General features: G+C 36.0%; 1 protein-coding gene and 1 long non-coding RNA gene across 4 annotated transcripts; one reads left to right on the top strand and one right to left on the bottom strand.

Annotated features, from left to right (window-relative positions):
• The first annotated feature begins 66 nt into the window (after positions 1–66).
• On the top strand, positions 67–10,870 carry nrsn1l (neurensin 1-like). 3 transcript variants are annotated; one of them, XM_087293736.1, is made up of 3 exons: positions 67–138; positions 7,590–7,778; positions 10,313–10,870. In XM_087293736.1, exons 2-3 carry the CDS (start codon positions 7,599–7,601, stop codon positions 10,703–10,705), a joined length of 573 nt encoding a protein of 190 aa, XP_087149862.1. In that variant the 5' UTR covers positions 67–138; positions 7,590–7,598; the 3' UTR covers positions 10,706–10,870. The 3 variants fall into 3 exon arrangements, with proteins under 3 accessions (XP_087149862.1, XP_087149863.1, NP_001076459.1); XM_087293737.1 differs by having other exon boundaries at positions 67–141; positions 7,595–7,778; NM_001082990.1 differs by lacking the exon at positions 67–138.
• Positions 6,597–25,772, bottom strand: LOC147832581 (uncharacterized). The gene is made up of 6 exons (XR_015516849.1): positions 25,617–25,772; positions 22,102–23,500; positions 17,732–17,847; positions 7,588–7,771; positions 7,023–7,149; positions 6,597–6,919 (listed from the first exon to the last, which is right to left on the bottom strand). It is a non-coding gene; the product is annotated as an uncharacterized LOC147832581 (long non-coding RNA).
• Between the last annotated feature and the right edge of the window lie 1,984 nt (positions 25,773–27,756).

Raw genomic sequence — 27,756 nt, 5'->3', positions numbered from 1 at the left:
AACGAGAGATAGCACATACAGATGCTGCAAATGCTGTGGAGACAGTCGCGCATGCGCCTTTTGCGCACTCCAGCAAATAAAAACTTTGGCTGATGAAGACACGAAAACAAGCAACAAGGATCGATTACTGAACATTCGGTAGTAACCTGATTTATTTATCCTATTTGATACTGATTATTATATACATAACAAGAAACCTTTTCTTCGATATGCTTGCCGAATCATAAACGAACTATGCAAATGTGTAAATATTATGATGTCATTTAAATGAGTTTTAATAGCGACGTACTGTATCTGCAATATCCTTTGCGTGTGGCATTTTAATGTAGCTTGCCATTGTGATTTATATAATTACGCGGACTCGTTAAATCCTCTTTATTGACTTTGCGTTTATTGACATGTTTATTGCTGTCGCCAATATTTCAGCATCTCCGGATCCGCCTGATTTAATCGCAGTAAATGCAATGGCTCTGTACAACCCTATTTGCATAAATATGCGCTTATAAGACGTCGGTTTGATCGTGCAGATATATATGAAAATGTCTCGAGTGTTTTGAATGTCAGGGAAGCAGATCTACGTCGTGTGATTAATATTTGCTGCAGAAGTATTGTCATAAATATGCCATGGTGGGTTGAGTCATCCTCAACTAAACTTGTTAGCTTGTGGATGTATGTAAACGTTTAAGAATGCGTGTTCCCTGAATGCATAAACCAGCTAGTTTGCATCAATGTGAACACTTTAATAGTGCATTTCATGTTTAGTGAGGTTTAGTTTTCTTGCTGATCATGTTAGCCAAACGTCCTTTTTAGGGTTGTGTCATTAATGAGCCCATTTTGTGGTAAGTGCAATATTATGTTAGCTGATACACAGTAATTGTCTGATGATTTTGCAGTCTGGCATTGTTGCTATGGTTACATGGTCAGTCCACTTTGATTTCAGAATAAATGCTTAACTCTACTGTATGTGCACAGAACAACATTTTTGTTTCATCTTGTAATGTGTTTAAAAGTAAAAGATAATGTGTACATTACGCTCTTTCATTTCCTTGGGGGTGTATAAATTAGCAGCCACACAACCACCTCAAAATAATACCCTGACTTGAATATGAACGACTAATCTGCACATGATTTATGAACTAATTTGCATTACTCTGTTTTAAACCCCTGTGTTCATTATTTTAAAATTCAGTTTTTGCTAATGAACCTTTTACCGCACCTCAAGAGAATTCAGAATATAAAAGGCTTGATTAAGCTTAAATGAAAGCAAATCACCTGCATTTTTAATCTAGAACTTAAGGCTGTAGTTTATTGAACAAGTGTAATTGATACTATGAGATAATATGGATCGATGGGGGAAAAAATAAGGAAATTAAAACTAATTATTTTTGCTTCTCTGCACCAGTGCGTGTTTTGAGTTTATGTTTTCTTTTATATAGTACTAATAATGTGTCTTCAAAAAGTCAAAGATTACTTATTTAGATAATTACATTGTAGAAAATGTTAAATTCAATAATTCCATAATTCCAAGTTGTTATTTTTCAGAAAAGAAATACTCTAATTAGCTGTATTTTTACTTTAAAATTTAGATTAAATGTTATCATTTTACTTAAAACCATACCGAAAATTAAATGCACTGAAAGTGGTAAAGTGTTAGTTCTTCTAAAAATGAAAATTACATAATTAATTACTCACCAGACATCACGGTGGCACAGTGGGTAGCACGATTGCCTCACAGCAAGAAGGTCGTTGGTTCGAGTCCTGGCTGGGTCAGTTGGTATTTCTGTGTAGAGTTTGCATTTTCTCATGTGTTCGCGTGACCTTTCTCTGAGCGCTCTGGTTTCCCCCACAGTCCAAAGACATGAGCTATAGGTGAATTGGGTAAGCTAAATTAGCCATAGCGTATGTGTGTGAATGCAAGTATGTATGGGTGTTTCCCAGTGTTGGGTTGCAGTTGAAAGGGCATCCGCTGCATAAAACAAATGCAGGATAAGTTGGTGGTTCATTCCGCTTAGGTGACCCTTGATTAATAAAGAGACTAAGCTGACAATAAAATGCATAAGTAAAAAAATTACTCACCCTCAATATTATTCAATGAAAAAAATCAGAGATGTTCTCTAAACACAAATTAAGATAATTAATTAATTAATCACTAAATTCACTAAATTATTATTGTAGCTTGATAATATTCTGATTGAACCACAGAAGGCATATGGTCTGTGTTGAGGATGCTTTACTTTTCTGGACTTTGAATGGGAACCTTGCTATCTAGGGCTATGCGATTAATAGAATAGATAAATAGAATTACAATCACGATTTGAAACATTTCAATTAGCTAATCGCAAGAGGCTGCAAAATTATATATATATATATATATATATATATATATATATATATATATATATATATATATATATATATATATATATATATATGTATTAAATAATTTACCCCACCCAGAGCAAATGCGTGACTGCCATCTGTGTGTGACAGTCTTACTAGTCAATTGAGTAAGCACACTTTTGTTCTGCCTAGTCAGAATTGCGCAACCGAACTATGCAGAAAGCCCACAATGAAACAAACAAACAAACAAACAAACAGGAAAGCGCAGATAAATGGGATGATGGTAATATGGGAATATTTTGGTTTCAAAGTCACAGACTCAGAACAAAAACAGGTTATTTGCTAGAGCTGTCACACAATTGTTGCCACAGCATAAGGAAATACAAGAACCAGCACCTAAAAAAGCACCACAGGCCGCTGTATAAGGAGTGTCTTGCTAAAAAGTCAGTCACACTTTATTTTGATGGTCCGTTTGTTGAATTTAAGTTACATTGCATCTGCATGCCAACCAATTCACATTAGATTATAAGTAAACTGTTAGGTTGGGACTTGGGGTTAGGGTTGGGGTTTAGGGTTAGTGTAAGTTGACATGTACTTGCAAAGTTTCTTATAGTCAGCTAAATGTCTGTTGAAGGAGCAGTATCAACAGATATTTAGCAGACAGTCTACTAATACTCAAATGGACCATCCAAATAAAGTGTTACCAAAAAGTCAACTAAAAGTATTGCGAGTGACACTTAGGGCTTTATTTTGACGATCCATGAGCAAAGTGCAAAGCGCAGAGCGCAAAAGCAATTAGGGCGTGTCGGAATCCACTTTTGCTAATAGAAGGACGGAAAAATCCGCTTTGCGCCGCAGCACATAGTCTAAAAGGGTTGAGCTTATTTCCTAATGAGTTATAGGTGTGTTTTAATAATAAACCAATCAGAGTCTCATCTCCCATTCCCTTTAAGAGTCAGTTGCGGTGCGCCATAGCGCATTTGCTATTTACATGACAACTTTGTAAGTGGAAAAACTGAGCGTTTCACTAGCAAGGAAACAGTTAAACAGAGCATCTGCTGCACGAGAATGATAGATAATACCTCCCATTATCTACTTTCACTTTCGCTCTCGTGGATAGGGAAACCTTGTATGCACAGACATCAATTAGCCTATAAATAATTAATTTCGTTTTGTTACGCGCAAATATTTGTTTCAAAACTATTTATAAAATCAGTTCTAATTTCCAGCAAATAAATAACTGAACAATAATAACGAAGTGTGTTCAAACAATTGAGTTATATCCTAATACACATGCTATGCAGGTGGGCAAATCTAAGCTTGTTTTTAATAAAACAATTATAAATATGCATATAATAAATAATACTGCTAATAATAATAATAACATTCTACAAAAGCAAATTGAATAAATTGAAAAAGCCTTCCGAGATGAAGAAGGTATGAAAGTTTAGTTTTTATATATATGTAGGCTAGAAAATAATAAAACGTCAAACGACTCTTGCACCAAGCTGAAACCAGCAAACAACTATTGGGTCGTGCCTAGCGCCGCATTGCGCCGGGTGTATGATAGGGCCCTTAATCTAGTAGCTACAGTAGCAACAGCAAAGTACAATTTCAGAGTTGTTTGCAGCTGTTACACCGTATAAAAAACATCACAAAGCCACAAGGTGATAACTAACGCCATGTTTGCTATAGAGAAAAAATAGTGTTTAATTTCTGAATATTTATAAACAAATTTGAATAAAAGTTGGAGTTAGTTAATATCTTTTCAGCTCTTTTTAACTAACACTTACTGCATTTTAGAAGATTTACAAGATACAAAATATTGAGCTGTAGCTTGACTACAAAATTAAGTTGTAAATCAAATCAAAATTGCAACATTTGTTAAAAAATAAAATAAAATAAAATAAATAAATAAAGTAAATTGCAATTAGATATGTTCCCCAAATCTCACAGCCCTATTGCTGTCTATGGAGAACAAGGGAGCTCTCAGATTCCACCTAAAATATCTTAATTTGTGTTCCGAAGATGAATGGAGGCCTAAAGGTTTAAAATGTCATAAATAATAACATATTAACACTAATTAGTATTTATTAGAAAATTTTCTTTCTTTATTTTAACCAACACTGTCATTTTTTCCAAAGCTGTTTATAGAGATTTTTTGAAAACATGGAATTTTTTACTTTGACCCTTTGTAATTTTTGGCTTTGTATTATCCAGTTTGTGTAAATGCAGTTAATGATGCTCTTGAGAGTGAGAATGACAGAGTGTTGATGTCTCAGTGAGAGAGCATCAGTGGGTGGTTTTTCACTTTTAATATGTCAACTTCAGATGTTGTTGGCATGCTGAGATTTAAACGTAAAAGCTAAAATAAAAATTACAATTGGGTGTGAGAATAAAAAAAATGCTGATGTTTACTTAAGCCTTTTATACTATTGTTGCCAATGTTTGATCAAGGCTGTATGAAAAGGCTCAGCAAAAAGCACGGGCTTAGATGAGTTACAGGTACAATTGCAGGAATATTATTAGCTGTGTATAACTCAACACGATGAGATGTAAAAACTTAGTGTATACTTCTTGATGAGTGAAATGTGTTTATGAGCAAGGAAAAATGTAAGTGGTTGGTGGTTTGCTGTTGATTAATTTGGTGTGTGAGTAACAGGCTGATCTCAATAAAGAGAAGAGCTGAAATCAAAGGAAGATACTTGGATTAAATTTGAATACTTGGATGATTTTTTTATACCATTGTTGCCAATATTTGTGCAAGGCTCTGTGAAAAGGCTGAACAAAAATGGGCTTAGATGATTTAAGGTTACAGGTATATTTACAATTGCAGGAATGTTATTAGGTGTTAGGGCTGCACGATATATATTTTCATTATCGATATCGCCATGTGCGAATTTGCAATAGTGACATCGCAAGGATCTGTCAAGTTGGGGTTATAATTAACCAGGCACTACAGTTCAAAGCACATCATTTGATTGCAAAGTTTACCCCTATTATAATAGTGTGAAATAATTTTATTTTAATGTGTTTTAAAGGACTAAGACTTCAAGCAAATGTAATCAGTTTTGGCACAATAAATTATGAAGTTGGCCACTTTAACAAAGAACGATTGTTTATTCATACAATGAAGAGTACATGCAGTGTTATTTTACATGTGAAATGATTAAAAAATCATTTATTTTATTTTTATTTTTTATTGATTTCATCCGTGCTTTAATTTATTGATTTTGTGTATTTTTAAGTATGCTTGTTTTATGCACATGCACTCCCGTACAGTGTCCCAGTCAAAGTAAAATGATAAATTATATTATTCAAATAGAGTAACTAAAGTTATCTTGTGAAATTATCTTCATATCACGATATAAATCACAGAAAAACTAAAAATTTGCAATGTCAATTTGTTTTCCAATATCGTGCAGCCCTAATTTTTTGTATATAACTCAAGATAACGAGAAGTAAAGACTAAGTGTATTTTATGATGAGTAAAATGTTTTCTTGAGCAAGGAAAAATGTAGGTGGTTGGTGGTTTCCTATTGATGGATTTGGTGTGCGAGTGACAGATTGATCCCACACTTTTGTCAATGAAGAGAAGAACTGAAGTTGAAAGAAGATATTTGGATTAAAGATTGTTAGGACATATTCATTAGGAAAAGATTAATCTGTGTGTAAAAATAATTTACCTTATTCAACAGTATTCCAAAAAAATTGTCTGTTTGCTTTCATGGTGACTTTAACAGTACATTTACACAACACAGTCTTAAGTTCAAGACATTTTCTTATTCTTAAATTGTTTGATGAAACGCTTTGGTGCAGTATTAAGGAATGGGCATGTCAATAAAAGCTTTTTAATATTTTTTCAACAATATTTTGACTGATTTTGCTGTATATTCTGATGAATCGCTTATCTAAAGAGCACTGACACATTATTTAAGGTACCCCTGAGCACTTTTTGTTTGATTTTAGATTTATATGACAGCTGGATTTTGAAACCTAAAAATTCTAACTTAAAACATTTACTACAGAATTGTGAGTTTGGTAAATAACAATAATGTCATGCTGATAGCAATTGCATATTAAATCTATAAACATACACAAGTCCATTTATGGACTGTGAGGACAGAGCAATATTTTATAGATAGATTGAAGTGAAGTGCTTATTAATGCACATTACAAATTGAAAATTTTAGTTTGATGTTTTGGCAGTAAATGGTCATTTTGAGCTATGTCAAAAATATACACATGCTACGTCATAAGATTTTTAAGGTTTTTTAGTCCTTGGACACATTATACACATTACGCATGCAGATTACATTGTTTTTGGTTGTTTTCACCTGGTCGGCAGCTAGCTTTCTGCAACTCTCACATGGTCGCCCACTGAAGCTAAGCAGGGCTGCGCCTGGTCACTACCTGGATAGCTAGGTTGCTGCCGGAAGACGTGTTAGTGAGGCCACCAGGTCTGTGTGGGTCCCAATATACTGATGGGGACTCTTTACTGCTAGTGAGCGCCGTCTTTCCGATGAGACGTTAAACCGAGATCCCAACTCCCTGTGGTCGTTAAAAATCCCACAATGTCCTTTGAAAAAAAGAGTAACGGTGTTATCCTGGCCAAATTTGCCCACCGGCCTTTGTCCATCATGGCCTAATAACCACCCCCATATCATAATTGGCTTCATTACTTTGTCTCCTATCCACCAATCAGCTGGTTTGTGGTGAGCGGTCTGGCGCAATATGGCTGCCGTCACATCATCCAGGTGGATGCTGCACACAGGAGGTGAATGAGGAGGTTCCCCCCAACGTGTAAAGCTATTCGAGTGTCCAAAAAAAGTGCTATATGAATGCATTGAATTATTATTATTATTGGTGTGAATAGCTATTGCAGGGGTGGCCAACCCTGTTCCTGGAGAGCCACCTACCTGCAGATTTTAGTTGCTACCCATATCAAACACACCTGAACCAATTAATTAGGACCTGAACACCATGTGGTAATTACAGGCAGGTGTGTTTGATATGGGTTGCAACTGAAATTTGCAGGAAGGTGGCTCTCCAGGAACAGGGTTGGCCACCCCTGAGCTATTGCACTGTATTAACATTGTTGTAGTCTAAAGTGTACAAAAAAACATGAAGAAAAAGCTTTTTAATTTTAAGCCCAGTGCATTTGTATGGATGTACTCTTAAATCTTTGGTAAATAGAACTTGATCATGTCTTGTCTGTGATCTGTAATAGTGTGTGTTTGTACTCACAGGTGAGAGAGATGGCCTCTTGCTCTGAGGTTTGTGGGTCTGGTCATGCTGTGGACTCTGGCTTTCGTGTTTTTGGAGTGCGCTCCTATTTACACCACTTCTATGAGGAGTGCACCGCCTCAATGAGGGAGCAGCAGGAGGATTTACAGGGCCAGAGATCATCACTGCGGTGGAGCTCCAGCCTCTGGAAGGTATCAGAGACAAAGGGTGCTTTCACACCTAGACTTTTGTTTCGGAACCTGCCTCATTTGCCCAGTCAGCGCGGTTCAATTGGCATATATGCATCCAGCAATCGCGTTCAGATCCCCGCCAAATCCATTGGCCTGAGACTGCCTGAATGAGGTGATTTAGGCTCGATTGAAACAAACTCTGGTGTGGATCGATTGTTGTGAATGCGATCCGAGCCTGGCTATATCACAGTGTATTATGGATATGTAATGTTCATATATACAGCTATATTAAAAGAAAATTATTAGTATGGCGGGATGTCATTCCTACTGTTAAATGTGCATTTCATGTAAAATACAAAAGTGAAAGCATATTAACGAGAGCTGTTGACCGAACTGCAGTCTTAGTTTATCTGTTATTTCTCTCTATAATGTAGAGCCTATAATGCATAAGCCAACTGCTATGTATGAGAAAGTCTTACCTCTGATTTATATCTGGTCACAATGTTTCTGGGTGTCACCATTCAAAATGAAAGCGCAGCTTTTTGTTTATAATGTCTTATTGCTCATATTCATAAATTAAAATAAGGATGCATGACAACTGAGCAGGACTCTGCAACTGTGACACTCTGACCAACGTGAGGAGAGTTTACTCGCACGTGACTTGTTTTAGCTATTTTAATCCGTTTAGAAATTTTGCCATGTGGAAGTGAACCGCACCATGAACAAAGAGCAACAATGTAACTATTTCAATCACTGTTTCGGAACAAATGAATCGATTCACTGGTATGAAAGCACCCCCAAAAAAAGACTAGTGAAAATGACTTAAATGAATTGAAATATAATGCACTGTCATAGCAAAGACAAAATAAATTAGTTATTAGAATAGGTTATTAAAACTATTTTGTTTAAAAATCTGTTGAAAGTCTCTCCATTAAACAGCACATGGAAAATATTTAAAAATACATTAACATTTAAATAATAATAATAGATGTTTTTGAGGTGAAGACTGCACATAGAAAAATAAAATACATTTGAGACATTTGGGAACTGTCAGCCAAATATAAACAATCAACTGCCAAAGCAAATGCAACAACAACAACAAAAAAAAGAAACTGCTTTTATAATGCTCACAAGATGATGTGGTGAAAAGTGACTAAGATAACTAAGTTTTAAGCTTTATGCTGTCAGTCTAGAATATGGAATAAGTTGAATATCTTATTTGTATAATAAATGTACACAAAAGAATAGGGTTATTTCAACACAAATATGGGTAAAATATGAACAAATCCAAATAAAAATACAATAAAGGGGTTAATATTTTCATAAAAAGGATATAACAGTTGCATTTCCCTGTCACAGTTTATGGCAATTTTACCAAAAACTGTTTAAAAAAACAAAACTTTATGGAAGATGAATACTTCTGAAACCAAAGCAATGAAAAAAGCACCAATAAGGTCTCGTATTCACTGAGTTTTATGGTTTTGTAGAGTAAAGTACAGAACACATTTATTTTTTCACTTTTTCAGGACCCCACCCCCAAAAGGGTTGAGCTAGTCTGGCTGCTGAACACTATTAACACTATATATGAACACAAAAGATATTATCGTCCAATACGGCTTTATATATAAACAAGAATGACGTTGATTGCAACTTTCTAGTTTCTACTAAGACGCGATGCTGTTAGCAGTGAGAACTCAAGGATGGCCTGTAGCCAATGTTTGAAAAAAGTAGGATAATATATTACAATCTAATATATAAAAGGTTTTGTTTGTTTGTTTTTTTTTTTTGTCAAAAGTGTTAAATTTTATCACTTAGGCAATGTACATGGGTTTTCTTTTATAAATTGAGCATTCCCTGCTTTAATTTTTGTTTTGTTTTTACTGCTTTTTTTAACAGCAGGATTATTAATTAGAGATAATTGTGCGTTTATGCTCCACACCAAAGGGCAAATTAAGTATATTTCACAAGTAAATTGCATACAAGTCAATGCAAACATGAAAACAGAGGTGGATTACAGTCTAGATGTTGATCAATGCAGAATAGACAATACGTGGGACATTTGCTTAATTCACATCTTTTAAGTCTGCTGTAAACCGAGCCTTATTGGCCAACAGTGTGCACGCTGACATCATGAAGTTAAAACTTTGTTTGGAATGTCCAAACTCTACCTTCATCCTTCACCAAAAGCTTCACCCTGGCCAGAGTTTTTAGTTTCAGTCACCTGATTTTTATGTGAAGAAACAGCGAAACTGCATAGAAAAAGTTTTTTTTATGCAGTTATTTCTGAAAACCTTTGGGTGTATGGCCATACACAATAAAAAGGCCTATATAAATAAAGTAAACAATAGGTCCTTTTTAATGAAAAGAATAATGTTTTATGTAAGGCCCTGAAATTGTAATATAATTTTTTTTTACCCAACAACGCCTGTACAAAAATGTACTGTAATGTACTGAATCGTTACTGCTCAGTAAAAATGAGGCATGATGCACTCTGTCTGCAGTTACACTAATACATGGTGCTAGAGAATGCTAAAGACTCTCTTGTTCTCTCATAGGTCACTCTTGTCGTTGGTGTGGTGCTCCTGACAGTGGGTTTGGTGGTCATGACAGTGGGTTATGCCATTCCCACCCGCATTGAAGCTTTCGGGGAGGGCGAGCTGCTGTTCGTGGACCGCCAAGCCATGCGCCACAATCACTCCCTACACATTTGCGTTCTGGTTGGGACGGGGCTTCTTACTCTGGGCGGGGTTTTGATGGCGGGAGGGATCCTGACATCCAACTTCTCCACCACTCCCACTAAACAGGAAGATTCTCGAAAAGGGGGAACCAGAGTCCCGAATGCAGTGAGAAGCCCGGCAGACCCTGTGATGAAGCCGCCCAGTCCGGCCTCTAGTGATGGAGGAGTATCCCCACTCGCTCGGGATGATAAAGTTCACCAGAGCTCATGAGTAAGCTGTTTGACAATGCCTGTTTTAGAGTGCTGTCAAACTCGGTGAAAGCTCTTTGTTTATTTTCATGAGAAATTTGAGAATTTTTACATTTTGTGTGTTTGATAAATGTGTAATTATAAGAGCCTTAAATTGGTAAAACAAGAAATAGATCAACCTGTGCCATCTGTTGTCTTGTACTTGTTTAATTATTGTCACAGTAAGTTTTGTATTTTTTTATATATATTAAAGTATTAATTAAATGAACAGCCACTAAGTGGTTGCAAGGCAGCAGAAGAAATCTTTGAAGAATATATATATATATATATATATATATATATATATATATATATATACACACTATCTAACAAAAGTCGTGTCGCCTATCCAAGTTTTAGGAACAACAAATAATAACTTGACTTCTAGTGGATCATTTGGTATCAGACGTGTCTTAAATGAAAGGCAAAGGCATCTAGATTACGCTTATTCTACCAAAACAAAATATGATCATGTCTTGATTTTTAATTATTTCATTAGGACAGTAAGGTCTGACTTTGCTTAGACAAAAGTCTTGTCACTGAACAGAAATAATGTACAGTATAGAATATAAAGTCATGGTGCGGTGCAAAGAATTAATATTGTGTCCGACTCCCATGAGCTTGGCCAACTACATCCATACATCTCTGCAATCACTCAAAAAACGTATTAATAAAGTCATCTGGAATGACAAAAAAGCGTTCTTGCAGGACTCCTAGAGTTCATGAAGATTCTTTAGATTCATCTTCAATGCCTTCTCCATCTTACCTCAGAAGTGCTGACTGGGCTGGCCAACCTGGAGCATCTTGACCTTCTTTCCTTTTAGGAACTTTGATGTGGATTCTGAAGTATAAGCAGGAGCACTATCGTGCAGAAATATTTGCCTTCTACTTTGGAAAGTAATGGACAGTCAAATGTCCTAATACCTCAGGCTGTTTATGTTGCTGATTTCTATGAGAATCTTGGATCCATGCTGGTTCCAATAGGTCTTCTGCAGTATTTGTGATGATTGGGATGGAGTTCAACAGAATCATTGGAAAAATTTACCTTCTGCCACTTTTCCAAATTATCCACTTGAAGTCAAGTTATTATTATTTGTTGCTCTTACAACTGGGAGTGATGACAATACTTTTGTCAGGTAGTATATATATATATATATATATATATATATATATATATATATATATATATATATATATATATATATATATATATATATATATATATATATATATATACATACACATATATATTTGAATCCAGTCATAAATAGCTTTGAAAGTTGACTGGATTTGAAAATTGTCCTGTTTTTGAAGTATATTTTTTACAGACATACAGTAATAAGCTAATAAGTCCAAACTAGAATATAAGTTAGATTCATTTTTACAGTTGACATTTGTACAGTGTAGCCATGAATAGATAAATATTTAAATCCGCTTTGCTTTTCTAAAACATTTTCTAAAAAATTTTCTTTAAAATTAAATTGTTTAGAAAAGACAAGTTAGGTAATTCTGTAATCAAACTTGGAAATGATATGCAAACAAAAACCAACTGGCACCAGGATGCACATATTAAAATGATGAATTCCAAATTTATTGAATGGGAATTCCAAAGGTTTTGAGCACAAGTTTGAATGGAGTGGTCATCTGTGATTCATTTTAAGTTTACAATTTTGGTTAGTAGAGTTACTAGTTTTTCTAAACATGCCCTTTTAAGCAATTTTTGAGGATTAGCAATACAGCGCTGCCTTGCAAACACTAGAAATGTGAGTCTGTCACAATAATATGCACAATCCAACACAAATCCACCCTCAGTCTCGCTTCTTCTAGATGCTTTCAATAATATATCAGTATTTATTTCCTCGCTACATTTTTGCCCATCATCAGCTGCATTGTGCAGAATGTGACGTGCTAAATGAGATTTACTATACACAACACTTTGCTACAGTCTACAGTCTTGCTGTCTCATTATGTTAATGTATATAAATTGTCTTCTATAAGGAAGTCCAATAAATCAATATCAGCAAATACAAAGTACTGGTGTTTCTGTCTATTATTTCTTTTTTAAAAATATAATTTTTATTGACACCTTTTTATTCACTGATAATGTAAATGGATGCAAACTACACAAAAATGTGTGATAAATGACATATATATATATATATATATATATATATATATATATATATATATATATATATATATATATGGAAAAAAAAATGGTATGGTAAAAAATGGTAAAAATTTTGTATTTTGGTGCATTTAAACAAAACGGCTTTATTATACAGATATATGTATTAAAATAATATTTAGTCACCAAACTTATTTTCAAAATAAAAGATAATGCAATTAAATTCAAGCAAAATTCAAAATAATAATAATAATAATTACAACCTAACAATTCAACTAAATTATCTGTTTTTGCTTCTCTTGATTTTTCCTCTTGTTTTAAATTTTTATTTAATATTTCTCTATAACGTACAAATTTAGCTGTACTAGTTTTTGGATTGTTACCATAAATTATTTTGTTAGGAAAGATCTGGCCAGATCTGGCTTCCGTACAGATCAAATATATGCACAAATATAATACTGTATAGCTTCCTATTAAAAAGATGCATTTAAATATAGATTTGTGAAGGGTGTATATGCTGAGATGTTTTGTTTACTCAAATTCTCAATTCAAAATATTACTTGAATTGTTAATCCTTATCTGTGTTATTTTATTTATTTTATTTTTTTTTTGTTTAATCATGTTCATTGACACCCTTTCATTCATAGACAGTGTGAATGAAAGATAACACTGTAAAAAGGTGTGATCCTTAGTACAAAAAACAGCCACCTTTTTCCTACTGTGAAGCATCATCTATCAGTAGGCAGTCTGAGTGACTGTAAATAGATGCAGGAAGAGCGATGACTCATCCAGCACTGTTCCCCGCTTCCACAAACCGCTTTTCTGCCTCTTTCCTTCTCTCAGGAGGGCTCGCTGTGAGTCACCTTCCCTCATATAACAGTCATAACTCACAGTACGTGGGCTGTTAACAATCAATTAACCGGCGCTCCACATACACGGAAATGGTTCACTCCTCTGTGGCGAGGCTCATCCAGAAAACAAGAGTGAGATAGGGGGAAATGTTGTTTGTCTTCAGCTTTAGGTCATGTGTGAGATGCCTGTAATGTGTTGGCATCTTGTTAACACGTTTGTTTAGAACAACCAGAGCAGATGGATTCTGTGGCGTGTTTATTCAGGTCTGGGAGAGTTCTAAATACATGACCTGGCACTCAAACTGAACTTTTCACCTGCGTTATTGTTAATGTTAAGAATATACACTCATGAGCTACAACATTATGATCACAGACATTATAACCAGTAGAACCTACTTTGGTCCACAAAACAGCAACCACCAAGTAAGGCATTGATTTACTGGAAATATGGCTCATCTGAAATGGTCAAGTAGGTACTACATTTCAATTTGCTGCATGACAGTTGAGCTGGTGAGCTTATGTTTTGCGCAGCGGATGACCTTCCAGTTGCAACCCATCACTGGGAAACACCCATGCGTTCTCATTACTACACATACACTACGGTCAATTTAGCTTACCCAATTTACCTGTAACGCATGTCTCTGGACTTGTGGGGGAAACCAGAGCACCCAGAGGAAACCCACACGGTTATGGGAAGAACATGCAAACTCCACACAGAAATGTCAACTGACCCAGCTGAGGCTCGTACCAGCAACCTTCTTGCTGTGAGGCGAGAGTGCTACCGACTGTCCCACCACGTCGCCCTCTAATTAATTAATTAATTAAACTAATTTACATTTTACATTTACATTTAGTCATTTAGCAGACGCTTTTATCCAAAGCGACTTACAAATGAGGACAAGGAAGCAATTTACACAACTATAAGAGCAACAATAAATACGTGCTATAGGCAAGTTTCAGGTCTGTAAAGTCTAAGAAGGAAAGTATTAGTAGTATTAGTATTTTTTTTTTTTTTTGGGTACAGTTAGTGTGATATCCAGAGAGGCAATTGCAGATTAGGAAGTGAAGTGGAGACTAAATAATTGAGTTTTTAGTCGTTTCTTGAAAATAGCGAGTGACTCTGCTGTTCTGATGCAGTTAGGGAGTTCATTCCACCAACTGGGCAGATTAAAGCGTGAGCGTTCGCGAAAGTGATTTCTTCCCTCTTTGGGATGAAACCACGAGGCGTTCATTCACAGAACGCAAGTTTCTGAAGGGCACATAGATCTGCAGAAGTGAGAGCAGATAAGAAGGAGCAAGGCCAGAAGTCACTTATAGGCAAACATCAGAACTTTGAATTTGATGCGAGCAGCAACTGGCAGCCAGTGCAAACGGATGAGCAGCAGAGTGACATGTGCTCTTTTAGGTTCATTGAAGACCACTCGTGCCTCTTTAAAGTTTAAAGCTTAAAGTTTAAATTTAAAGTTTAAGTTTAAGTTTAAGTTAAAGTTTAAATTTAAAGCCTCTGACTGACATTTTAATCTGGGAGAACTAGGAAAAGTCCAACATTAGAAAAGTATGTTCTATAAAGTATGAATGTGAGTTTTATAAATGGAACTCAGACATACTACATCCACCAATTGTCATTATCATGTGACCTACCCTCGTCAGTTGAAGTAGGAGTAGGCTATCTGGGTACTTCTTGCATGCTGTTTTTTAAATACTATGAATTCGGACATACAGTACCACTTAGCTCGCATAGTGTTTTTAGCATACTATATAATATGGAAGTATGCAATTTTGAATGCAGCCTATGTCTTCTTCATAATGGCAGAATAACATTGATCCTGCTTTTCCAAGTTGGACCCCAAATGTTTGATTGGGTTCAGGTCAGGTGCATTTGGAGGCCAAGACATTAACAGAAATTCATCTTCATGTACCTTGAACCATTCTTGATATTTCTGGCAGGGTGCATTGTCCTTTTGCCATGAGTTGGTGCAAGTGGTCCACAAAGATATTTAGACAGCTGGCAGTGGTGAATGATTGTACTGTTGGGATTATAGAGCTCAATATGTCCCAAGAAAGCACTGCCCACAGCATGAAACCACTACTGCAAGTTTGTGTTGCCTAACTGTGTATCCTGGAGCGTTTGTTGGTTATCGCTGGATCTGTAAATGCACTTGTGTCATGATGGTGGCTGAACAAAAATCAGGATTACAGGATTAGTTTTGAGGTGATAAAGCCAAACCAGTGCAATCAGGTTTTGTTGATACCATGACACTAATCATCAACTTTCTCTTGAAACATAAAGATACTATGATTGGTTTCTTTATGATGGAGTACAATTCACAGCCAAACAGTGCAAGTGAATATGTGATGTTCATTTCTATAGATTCTATTCATCGTTATTTTTAAAGCATTTTTACAATGTAGATTATGTCAAAGCAGCTTAGCATAGATTAAGTTTTAGTAAATTGAAACTGCTTCAGTCCAGTTTTCACAGATAAAGTTTAGTTTAGTTCAGTTCAGTGTAATGTAAATGTCACTGCTGAAAGTCAAAACACTGAAGAGCAATAATGATGATAAAACATAATTATAGATGATAATAAATACTGTATCAGAGACTCAATATAACTAAGCTTACATGTAATCTTTTTTATCTTCTGATAGGTTTCATTTGCAGCTGTAAATTCACATAAATAATTAAACTAAATGCATTTTTATAAAACTAAAATTGCTTATGTGTAATAGATTGTGGGTATATTTTTTATATTAAATCGGACAATTTTACATTTAAAAGTGTTTTACTAGGTGACGACCCTTAAGAGCTAAATAAACCACTGTAAGTTGTCAGAGATGTGTCATTTGACTCACAATTGTTTGGTAGAATCTCGGTTTGTGATCTTAAATCCAGAGCATTACATACCCAGGAGCAACCTGTGCAGTGTAAAATACCATAAAACCAAATGGCAATTAAAGCCAAGCTACCTTCAAGGTGCCTTAAACCAGGACTGGTGCAAAACCAAACTGAAACTTCTCTGGACAGGTAGTTAGACGCAATCCTAATTATACCCCTTAGCCCCTACCTCTTGTTTTGCATGTTCACATGTAAGGCTAAGCGGATAGACCTTGAAATAGAGTTTTTTTCAGGACCATACCTGAAACCAAGAGGTAAGAAAACACCACATTCTAAAATAAAAATCGTAATCTGTAAAAAAAAAAAAAAAAAATTTTAAAAAGTTAAATAACAGCAGTTAATTACAGAAATTTACTATAGAATAATGGACGTTCAATTACAGAAATATACTATTTTAATGCCTGTTATTTTACGGTAAAATTCTGTAATTTAACAACCATTATTCGATTTTTTTTTCCCAGCACCTCAGCTGCTTGTAAAAAATTAAATTATGGATTTTTTTACAGTGCAGCTACAACGGCAGAATGACTGCACACAGAAGTAAGGAGATGCACAAATTAGTATTTTTTTGTCATTATTACAATTTTTTAAAACAAACAAGCATATGTTTTTATATATATATTCATAACGGCGTTCATATTTTGCAGTCATGCTTTAAAAAAAAAAAAAAAACGCTAAAATAAAAACCGCTAAATTTCGCTATCTATAGTTCCTAATAACAACTTCAGTATAGCAGTCCCACAACATAATGTGCTTCCATATCTGACACTTGTTATGAGAACATGATATCCTTGCCTTGTGATTTTCTAAAGATAAATACCAAAAAAAAATACTGCAACTGGAAAAACTACAGCAGTCGCAGTCATCGATCTCATTTGAAGCAAGAGATCGTGATGACATATGATGACGTGTGCAGGTGTTGTAGTGCTGTCCCATTTCTAGGGTACATTTAGCAGTCTACCTTCTTCCAATCATTAGCAGCCCAATTTTTAAGATCTTTGGCCCATTTCATTATGCTGGCAACAGTGTACAGCTAAGAATTTTGTAAGTCATCACTGGATACACAGGATAGTACATAATCATCTATGAGAATCTATGTGCTGCAACACATTGCCCTGCTCACCACTGTGTTACCTGCAGGTGATTTGTTGCACTGAGGACCTGCAGTCACTGTGAATAATACGTCAATCTTCTTTGGCATCAGTGAGCTGTGGACAATGGTTCATCATCTGGCCATCTGTGCACCACCTCTGAAACATACAACAGCAGCCTATGAACAACTCAATATATGTGCCTTTCAGAGGTAATTTCCCATAAAAGTTGGTCCTTTCATCAAACTCTAATAAATCAACACCTTTTCTTATTCTAACACCGAAGACTGTATTGACTGAAAGTCTGGTATCAATGGTGTTAATATGGTGTATACTATCAGCATTAAAAGATAACAAATTAAATATTTAAATTAATGTGAATTTGTTTGAACAATTGTCAAATCTGTATGGAAAACTCCAAAAGCAAGAAGGAAAAACATGTTCATGGTTGTGTAAATCTACCATATACCAGATGAGTTGTATGAATTCATTTTTACCCTAAAGAGTTTATTGGCTTCAAACAAAATTTATTTTTCATGTGTATCATGCAGTAGAAAAAAAAAAATAAAGTCTGAAACAACATGGCAGCAAGTAAATGATATCAGAGATTTCATCTTTAGGTGAACTGTCCCTTTAGTTCATGTTGAGCAGACAGGTCAGTATTTCAGCACATCTGTCACTCAGATGCCTTATTACAGTACATGTCACTGACCGACAGCTCCCTGTATGTCGAAGTATCTACACACAGACTGCATGCAGAAGAAAGACAGACGGATGCATGGAGGGTCTGTGACACCAGAGTCTCTGTTCGCTGTGCGGTGGAGCTGTGGAGAAATGAGACGAAACTGACATGCTCCATTGACTGAGCGCTGGAAAATGACTCACTGCTCAGAGAAACTGCACACAGCAGAAATTCAATGAACCTATGAACTCTTGGCACTGGTGAGTGATGCTGATACGCTCAAGGTTTCAAACCGCAATTAAGAGCCTATCGCTGTTTATCGGTGAAGGCTGTAAACTGCAACATTACTAATACTTGAGAATATAAAAAATAATCTGAGATAATTGAGGTCTCTGACACTTATTATCCAATAAAATAATGCTTAACTGATGCAATATCATGTAACTAAAAGGTACAGTTTAATACTCCATTTTTTTTTACATTTTTATTATATTTAATATGAAAAATCTGTCAAGTGCATTCACATTTATTCTCCATAACTGATGATTTGTGTAAGACAGCATGCCTTCTCTGCATGTGTATTGGCTGCACAACAGTTTTATTAATACTATTATTATTATCATCATTAAAGGTTAATGATTCTAAATATTTGTCAGGTTTTGCAGATAAATATATATATATTTTTTTACCTAAATTTGAGTCAAATATAAACAAGCTGTTAAAATGGACAAATGTGGGTAAAACCCTGTTTAATCTTTGACTTCCACAGTATTTCTTTTTCCTGCAAACAGTTTTGCAAGAAGTAAAGAGAGTAAGTTTTGACAGTTTTCATTTTGGGAGGAAGTATCCCTTTAAACTAATTTGTACACATTTACCTGTTTGGGTTTTTCTATATTTGACCCAAACTTTTTTATGTTTATTATTAATTTTCTTAACAAAGTCATTTGTCAATTATACTGGTCACCCTTTATTTTAAGGTATAATTCTCACTATTGGCAAACCATTAACTAAGATAATTAGCTCTAATAATTTGCTGTTTATTCTTAGTTAATGAGACCGTAGTTTAGTTATTGATTAGGGATGTTGAAGGATTAGGGAAGTAGAATAAGATTATATTTTCAAAGTAATAAACATCCAATATCTTAATAATAATCAGGTAATAAGACAGTAGTTAATAGTGAAAATTGGTACTTAAACTAAAGCATTAAGCTGCGGTCACACTGAGCTTTTCCTCTCATAGACTTCCATTCATACACACGCGAATGCGTCAGACTGGAAACGCAAGGTCATGCGTTAAATTTCGCAGGTCGCTACGGTGCAAAGTTCAAGCTTGGTGAACTCTGACCTGCGAAATCGCATCACTTGACTGCTTGAGACTAATCAAAGATCAAAACATGACCTCTCTGGACAGAAATTTAAAACATGGAGCAATCGCTCGCTTTTTTAAATGTCTAATAAGCTTGTTTAATACCGCCCCTTTTCGCAGCGCCGCACGACAGAATATTGCATGCTTAAACTCTAATGTGACCGCAGTTTTACTGACTTGTTGGTTAACTTGGTCTGTTGAATTGGTTGGTTGGTTGGTTTGATTTAGTTGGGTGGGGTTGGTTTGGGTTTGGTTGGTTGGTTTATTCGTTTGGTTGTTTTGATTTAGTTGGTTGATTTGTTTTGGTTGGTTGGTTGGTTGGTTAGTTTGATTAATAATAATCAGGTAAAAAAACAGTAGTTAATAGTGGAAATTGGTACTTAAACTAAAGCATTACTGACTGGTTGATCGATTTGGTCGGTTGGTTTGATTTGGTTGGGCAATTTGTTTGATTGGTTGGTTGGTTGGTTGGTTGGTTTGATTTTGTTTGTTTGGTTGGTTGATTGGTTTGGTTGATTTGATTGATTCAGTTGGTTGGTTGTTTGGTTGATTAGTTTGGTTGGTTTGATTAGGTTGGTTGATTAGGTTTGGTTGGTTGGTATAATTTGGCTGGTTAATTTGTTTCATTGGTTGGTTAGTTGGTTGGTTAGTTGTTTGGTTGATTAGTTTGGTTGGTTTGATTTGGTTGGTTGGTTGGTTTAATTTAGTTGGTTAGTTGTTTGGTTTGGTTGGTTGGTTTGATTTGGTTGGTTTGATTTAAGCTGAGTTGATTTGATTTGGTTGGTTGGTTTGGTTTAATTTGGTTGTTTGGTTGGTTAGTTGGTTTAATTTAAGCTGATTTGATTTGATTTGGTTGGTTTGGTTTGGTTGGTTGGTTTGATTTAAGTTGAGTTGGTTTGGTTTGGTTTGATTTGGTTAGTTAGATTTAAGTTGAGTTGGTTTGATTTGGTTGGTTTGGTTTGGTTTTGTTTGATTTAAGTTGAGTTGGTTTGATTTGGTTGGCTGGTTTGGTTTGGTTGTTTGGTTTGATTTGGCTGGTTTGATTTAAGTTGAATTGGTTTGATTGGGTTGTTTGGTTGGTTGGTTGGTTGGTTGGTTGGTTTGGTTGGTTTGAGTTTGAGTTCATTGAGTTGGTTAAGTTGTTTGAGTTGATTTGGTTGCTAAGTTGGTTAGGAAAACAGCAAACAGACTGCTAACTTGACTTTAAACTACTTCAAACCTGTTTAAAAACATCTTAGGATTTACAATAAAAAGAAGCTCACATATATATTTTGACAAGTTATTTGATCATTGTGTGATTCCCATACTTTCCTTTTTTCCATAATAAGTCATCAAACATTGGCATTAGTAATGTTTAGAAAAATCATAATGATACAAGAATCAATGTGTACACTTTTCCTGCAATAGCTACTGAAGTAAAAAAGCTAGCAAAATTACCTTTCTAGGTTTAGAAGTCTTCTGAAGTTCATGGTGGAAGCTACTGCCTAATTCCACAGATTATACGTAAAGGCAAAACTATTTGCTAATTCCACTGGTCACCCATTATTTTAATGTAGAATTATCATTATTGGCAAACCATTAAATAAGACTTTTAGCTTTAATAATTTGCTGCTTTTTCTTAGTCAATAAGATAGTAGTTTAGATATTGATTAGGGGGATAGGGAGATCATAAAGGCAGCACATCAATGCATATAGCCTTTTTCAAGTTGATTTGTTGAAGCTTAAACAATACATCAGAACAGGGAAGTAAACAGCCTGTCCTCACGAAGAAACAAAATTATTTTACATACTGTCAGAAAAGTCGTTATTCATATGATTTAATTTGTATTTAAAGGGAAGCATGCCGTAAAACCCCATCCCCAAACCTACTCCTCATTGGTATCAGCAAATCATACTAAAATAAGTGTAAATGCAATTGTACAAATTAATATGAATTAGCCACTAATTCAAAAAAAAGTTATGAATTCTCGTGAGATTGCTTTGGATGAAAGATGATTCAAGTGACTTTGTTAGTATTTCAGAAACTGATGATCTACTGTGATTTTTTACAGACAAACATCTCTAGAGTTTAGAAAGAATGGATATGAAATCATACAGTGACCAATTATTACATTTGAGACACTGATAACGCTCAAGTCAATTAAGAGGCTACAAAAAAACTGAGGCTACAATTCCCATCAAAATTAAAAGCAGAAGATTGAACTGAGACTATTTCTTCAGTGACATTTGGATAGCAGGATAAAACTTGGCATACGGAACAGTTGTATTAACAGTTCAGGCTGTTTGTGGTGGGCTGGGGATTTTTTCTTGGCACATTTTGAGCCCTTTAGCACCAACAGAGCATCCTTTAAACACCACAACTAACCTGACTATTATTGCTGGTCACATCCATCCCTTTATAACTTCAGTGAACCCATATTGTGATGGCTTCCTCCAGCAGGACAGTGCACCATGTAACAAAACACAAATCATCTCAAACTGGTTTCTTAAAGATGAAAGTTCAGCAAAAATAAACAGTCTCTGCAGTCATCATCTCAATCCAATAGGGCACTTTTGGCACATGCTAAGAAAGGGAAATTCGCATCATGCATGCGCAGCCACCAAATCTGTAGCAACTGGGCAATGCTGTGAAGTTAAAAATGTGTATCAATTTATTTCGATTGGCTCTTTAAGACATTATGCTGATATTAAGTTACATTGCAACTACATCTCAACTAATTCTCATTAGCGTATTAGTAAACTGTAAGTTTAGAGTTAGGGTTATTGTAAGCTCACATGTTCTTTTAGAAAAAGCTTTTTATAGTCATTACAATGTCTGTTGTTGGAGCAGTGTCAGCAGGCCTACTACAGCCCAAAATCAGAAAAAGTTGGGACAGTATGAAAAACACGAATAAAAAAAAAGAAGGGATTTCTAAATTTACTTTAGAATTTTTCAAAATAAACACATTAAAAAAAAAAAAAAACAGTAAATAATTAACCACTTTGTAATATTGCCATTTTTTTAACAACAACTAAATGACGTTTAGGGACTGTGAAATAAGACACCAAGTAAGTAAGGACAAAAGTTTGTCCCATTCTTCATGCAAACTTTTAAGTAAGGTAAGCAACAGCATGGTGTCTATGCTGTCGCATTTTGCGCTTAAAAATGGACTACAGATTCTCTATTGGAGACAAGTCGGGACTGCAGGCAGGCCAGTTCAAGTAGCTGTATCCTCTTTCTCTGCAGCCAGGACTTTGTAATGTGTGCAGGATGTGGTTTTGCATTGTCTTGTTGAAATATGCATAGGCGACCCTGGGAAAAAAAGGCAGCATAATGTGTTTCAAAATCTCTATGTATTTTCAGCATTATTGGTGCCAGCACAGAAGTGCAAGTTACCTTTACCAAGAGCACTGATACAACCCCATACCATGACAGACCCTGGCTTTTGGACTTATTGCTGATAACAGTCTGGATGATCCTTTTCCTCTTTGGTCCAGAGCACACAGCATACACTTCTCCCCATAAAATTCCTGAAATATTGATTCATCTGCCCACAATACACGTTTCCACTATGTGATGGTCCATCCCAGATGCCTCCGAGCCCAGAAAAGACAACGGTGCTGTTAACAAAGGGCTTCCTTTTGGCACAGTACAGTTATAACTGGCATTTGTGGATGAAACTTGGGATTGTGGTACTTGATATACAGTAGGTTTGCCAAAGTAGTCCTGAGCCAATATGGTGATGTTGCTTAAAGATGAATGACGATTCTTAATGCAGTGCCACCTGAGGGATCAGAGATCGTGGTAGTTCAGCTTAGATTGCATCCTTGTCCTTAACGCACTATTAAAAGGTAAATTATCCAAATGTCTTTCTATCTTTCTTTGAGGAACATTGTTTTTGAACATATTTCAATAATTTCCTCATTTATTTGTTGGCAAACTGGCGATCCTCAGCACATCTTTACTCCTGAAGGACTAGACCTGTCTAGGATGCTGCTTTTCTGCCAAATCATAATTACAATCACCTGTTGACATCACCTGCTTCAAATTACATCATTTAACGAGTTTACCGGATTTCCAGCCCTACACTGCTGCTGTCCCAACTTATTTTGGAATGTTTTGCAGGTCTGAATGAAAGGATGTTTATTTACAAATGAAATGAAGTTGACCACACAAAACAGGAAATAGTTTGTAATTCTGGAAATCCTTACTTTTTTTTTTTTATTTGCGTTTTCCATAGTGTCCCAAATGTGTCTGGTTTGGGGTTGTAATACCCTAATGAGAATTAGTTGGCATGTAGTTGCAGTGAAACACAGTCAACCAAATGTGCAATAGGGACCATCCCAATAAAGTGATACCAAATTTTCAGAAGAAAATTTCCAGCACTTTGCTGATTTTCTTTTAAAACGACGGAGATGGAATGCGCAGTTGGATTAGAGAGCGGCTGACAGGTGATCAAATCCTTCATTTCATTTGCTCAGAGCGTGTGGCTTCTGTACAGACCACAGTGTGCTGTGATCACCAGTGATGTGACACGTTAACTAGACACATTCTGGCAAGCAATCACTAGAGCTAATTCAATGCTATGCAACGATAAATGAAAATTGTCTCCACGATAAGAGCCCTGACATCCACTGTCATCGTGAAGATACGAAAACTGTTTTCTGCTTTTGTTTTGTGACAGCCGCATTCCAGTCATCACACTGTAGGCCGTATTTAAATCTCGTCTGTCGTGAAATTAAAAAAGTTTTTATTGCAGCCAAGTTCGGTATCTTTGAAAGAGCCATTATAAGATTTCACAGTCGCGCAGCGCCGTTCCTATTTGCCATCGTTGCAGTTTGTCAAACATAAAATGTTAATTGGATCGCTAAGTGAGAAATATCGCGTCCAATAGAATCCACCTCCAGTCAAAATATTGGGAAAAAGCAATATTTCAAATGAGATTTTAATTTGGATAATCTTTTGAACTTTAATAGAGCCCGAGCCAGTGGGCATATTGAGATTACCACATCATTATTAAACAAAAGTGACACAAAACCATCAATTCTCCGTCCGTGACAGATAAACGCTTTCCACTGCACAAATAATATTAGTTCTGCCTACTGACGCCAGCTCTTATCTGCCTCTGGTTTATTGGGTTCACACTGCTGTCAGGTGCTGAGAGATTTGACAGAAATGTTTGCATATGTGAATAGCAGCACGCACATATATACGTTGGCAGATCCTTGGAGGGAGCCTGAGGCACGGCGAACGAGACAAGTCCGTATCGGTGCTTTAATGAAATTCTCCCTGCTCATCAAACATGGGCAGAGAGTGATTATACATGGAGGGGGACAGACGGACCGAGATGAGACGTATGTTTTCCAAATATCACCCTCTATATTCTGTATCATTATCATATTAATGCCTGGCGTAAGGATGAACATGTCTCGGGCTTGGACTGATACACAAATGTAGACGTAGTCATTCTTTTCAGACTGCCTGTGATACTGTAATCATTTTTTTTTTTTTTTAGAATTGAATGAATTATTTTTCCTAGTCCAATAGGATAGTCAACAGCTTGGAAGTTATTAAATTAAAGCTAAACAAATTGCATATTAATATCATGTTTGATTAATAATAAAGTGTTTTGTGTTTCCCAATAGTAAACAACCACATGATGAAAAGATGAACCACAACCAGGACTGGGCAGCTTAACATGTCATAGACCCTTTTCACATTTAGCTTGGAAAAATTAGTGTGTGAATGGGAGAGTGCAATTAATAATTGTTTTTACAATCCTGTTTGCTGCAATAATACAAGAAAAACTCCACAATGGTGTTATCAAGACTTTCAGAAAAAGGAAAAAAAATTGTGTGATTGATTATGGCAGCCAGAAAAGAGAATAATGTCAAACTTACAGTACTCAGTCGGTGCCATTGGCGTAGTGGAAAGTGCACTGACACATGCACTCCGGTGTTCACGGCGACCCGAATTCGATTCCCGCCTCAAGGTCCTATGCTGATCCTTCCCCTTTCTCTGCTCCCCACACTTTCCTGTCAATTCTCCCAACTGTCCTGTCCAATAAAGGTGAAAGCCCCTATAAATAATTATATATTTATCTATAAGAAAAATAATTTACAATACTCTCAGCTCCATAGACTCTGCATTAGAAACACCTTGCATAAGCTGTCATTTGTTTTTTTTTGTAATTTGACACAAATATGATATAAAACATTTATAAATGCATATAAATGTTCATGCATTTAAAAAAAAATTAAATAGAAAAAAACTTAAGGATTTAGGATATGATGACCTTTAAATGCATCATACACAGCCATGTCACCCTGCAGCCCAAGACCGGTTACTCACTGAAGCTAAGCAGGGCTGAGCCTGGTCAGTACCTGGATGGGAGACCACTAGGGAACACTAGGTTGCTGTTGGAAGTGGTGTTAGTGAGGCCAGCAGCAGGCGCTCAACCTGTGGTCTGTGTAAGTCCTAATGCCCCAGTAAAAGTGAAGGGGACACTAAACTGTCAGTGGGCGCCGTCTTTCGGATGAGACGTTAAACCGAGGTCCTGACTCTCTGTGGTCATTAAAAATCCCAAGGCACTTCTCGTGAAAGAGCAGGGGTGTAACCCCGGTGTCCTGGCCAAAGTCCCTCTATCGGCCCTTACGATCATGGCCTCCCAATCATCCCCTCTCCACCGAATTGGCTCTATCACTGTCCCTCCACTCCACCAATATCTGGTGTGTGGTGAACACACTGGCGCCGTTGTCCTGTGGCAGCCGTCGCATCATCCAAGTGGATGCTGCACACTGGTGGTGGTGTGGAGAGACCCCCCTCATGATTGTGAAGCGCTTTGGGTGTATTGCCATACACAATAAATGCGCTATATAAATACACATTACATTACATTACATCATAACAGTCTTGAGAAAATGGTCCATTATGTTGTTAATGCATTAATTATAATAACAATTATCTTTTTGCATGTTAAAACAGTTTTTATTATAATTATTATTATAATTTTTTCAATGAGTCACAAAAGTAGTGAGATGTTGAAAAGTACTGACTTGGGATGAGCATCATCATGCCTCTCAACCAATAAGAACATTTGGAATGGTTAATGCTGCGCTCACATCAAACCAAAGATGTAGCTCACTAGAGCGATGTTTTCCACTTCAAGCTACTTTTTAAGTGTAATTGAACTTGCACAGGAGCCAGAATTTTGCATGTTTGTGTTATTCATGCTGCCCGGCAGAAATTTGCAAATATTTGCATTGACCAATGGTGGAAAGAGTACTGAAAAATCACACTTAAGTAAAAGTACCATTACTTGCCTAAAAATGTAGTGCGAATAAAAGTGTCTGTTGTAAATATTACTCAAACAATGAGTAAAAAGACCTTTCAAAAGTACTCAAAAGTAGTGAGTAGTGAGTATTACACTGTAAAAAGCTGATGCATTTACATGTAATTTGTGGGTGTGTGTTAACGTAACATTCTGTAATGCATTTAGTTATTGCCCACCAGGCACGCAACATCACAAAACGTAAATATTAGGTTAGGTTTAGGTCGTGACGTCAGGTGACCAAAATTCAACATTTAGCCAGCGTCTAAGGACAATGCTATTTTGATGACCAATAATGATGTCAAATGACGTTGATATTTGGTTGACTAGGTTGTTAAAAAGTGACCAAAATCCAACTTCAAACCAACATCTTAAACCAACAGCATATTCATGTCAAATACTGACATTTATTTATCAGGTATGGCAACCAAAATCCAGCGTCTGATAGATGTCATAGTGGTAACGTCCACACAACGTCAAGCTGTAACACCATAATAAGTTGATATTTGGTTGATTTTAGGTTGGCCATTGGACACAGACGTCAACCCAATTATCATTTCCAAACAAAATCCTATGTCCCCATGACATTGGGATACAACGTCAATCTGACGTCATGTTGACGACTTTTGCCTGCTGAGTGTTTAAGGCCATTTCGGCCATGCAGTAAACATCCGTCATCCTCTCATCAGTGACATGCATCGAAACAGTCT

Source organism: Danio rerio, chromosome 19, assembly GCF_052040795.2.
Source record: "Danio rerio strain M-AB ecotype USA chromosome 19, GRCz13ab, whole genome shotgun sequence".
Lineage (NCBI taxonomy): Eukaryota > Metazoa > Chordata > Actinopteri > Cypriniformes > Danionidae > Danio > Danio rerio.
This window is presented reverse-complemented; position numbering and strand designations above follow the sequence as displayed.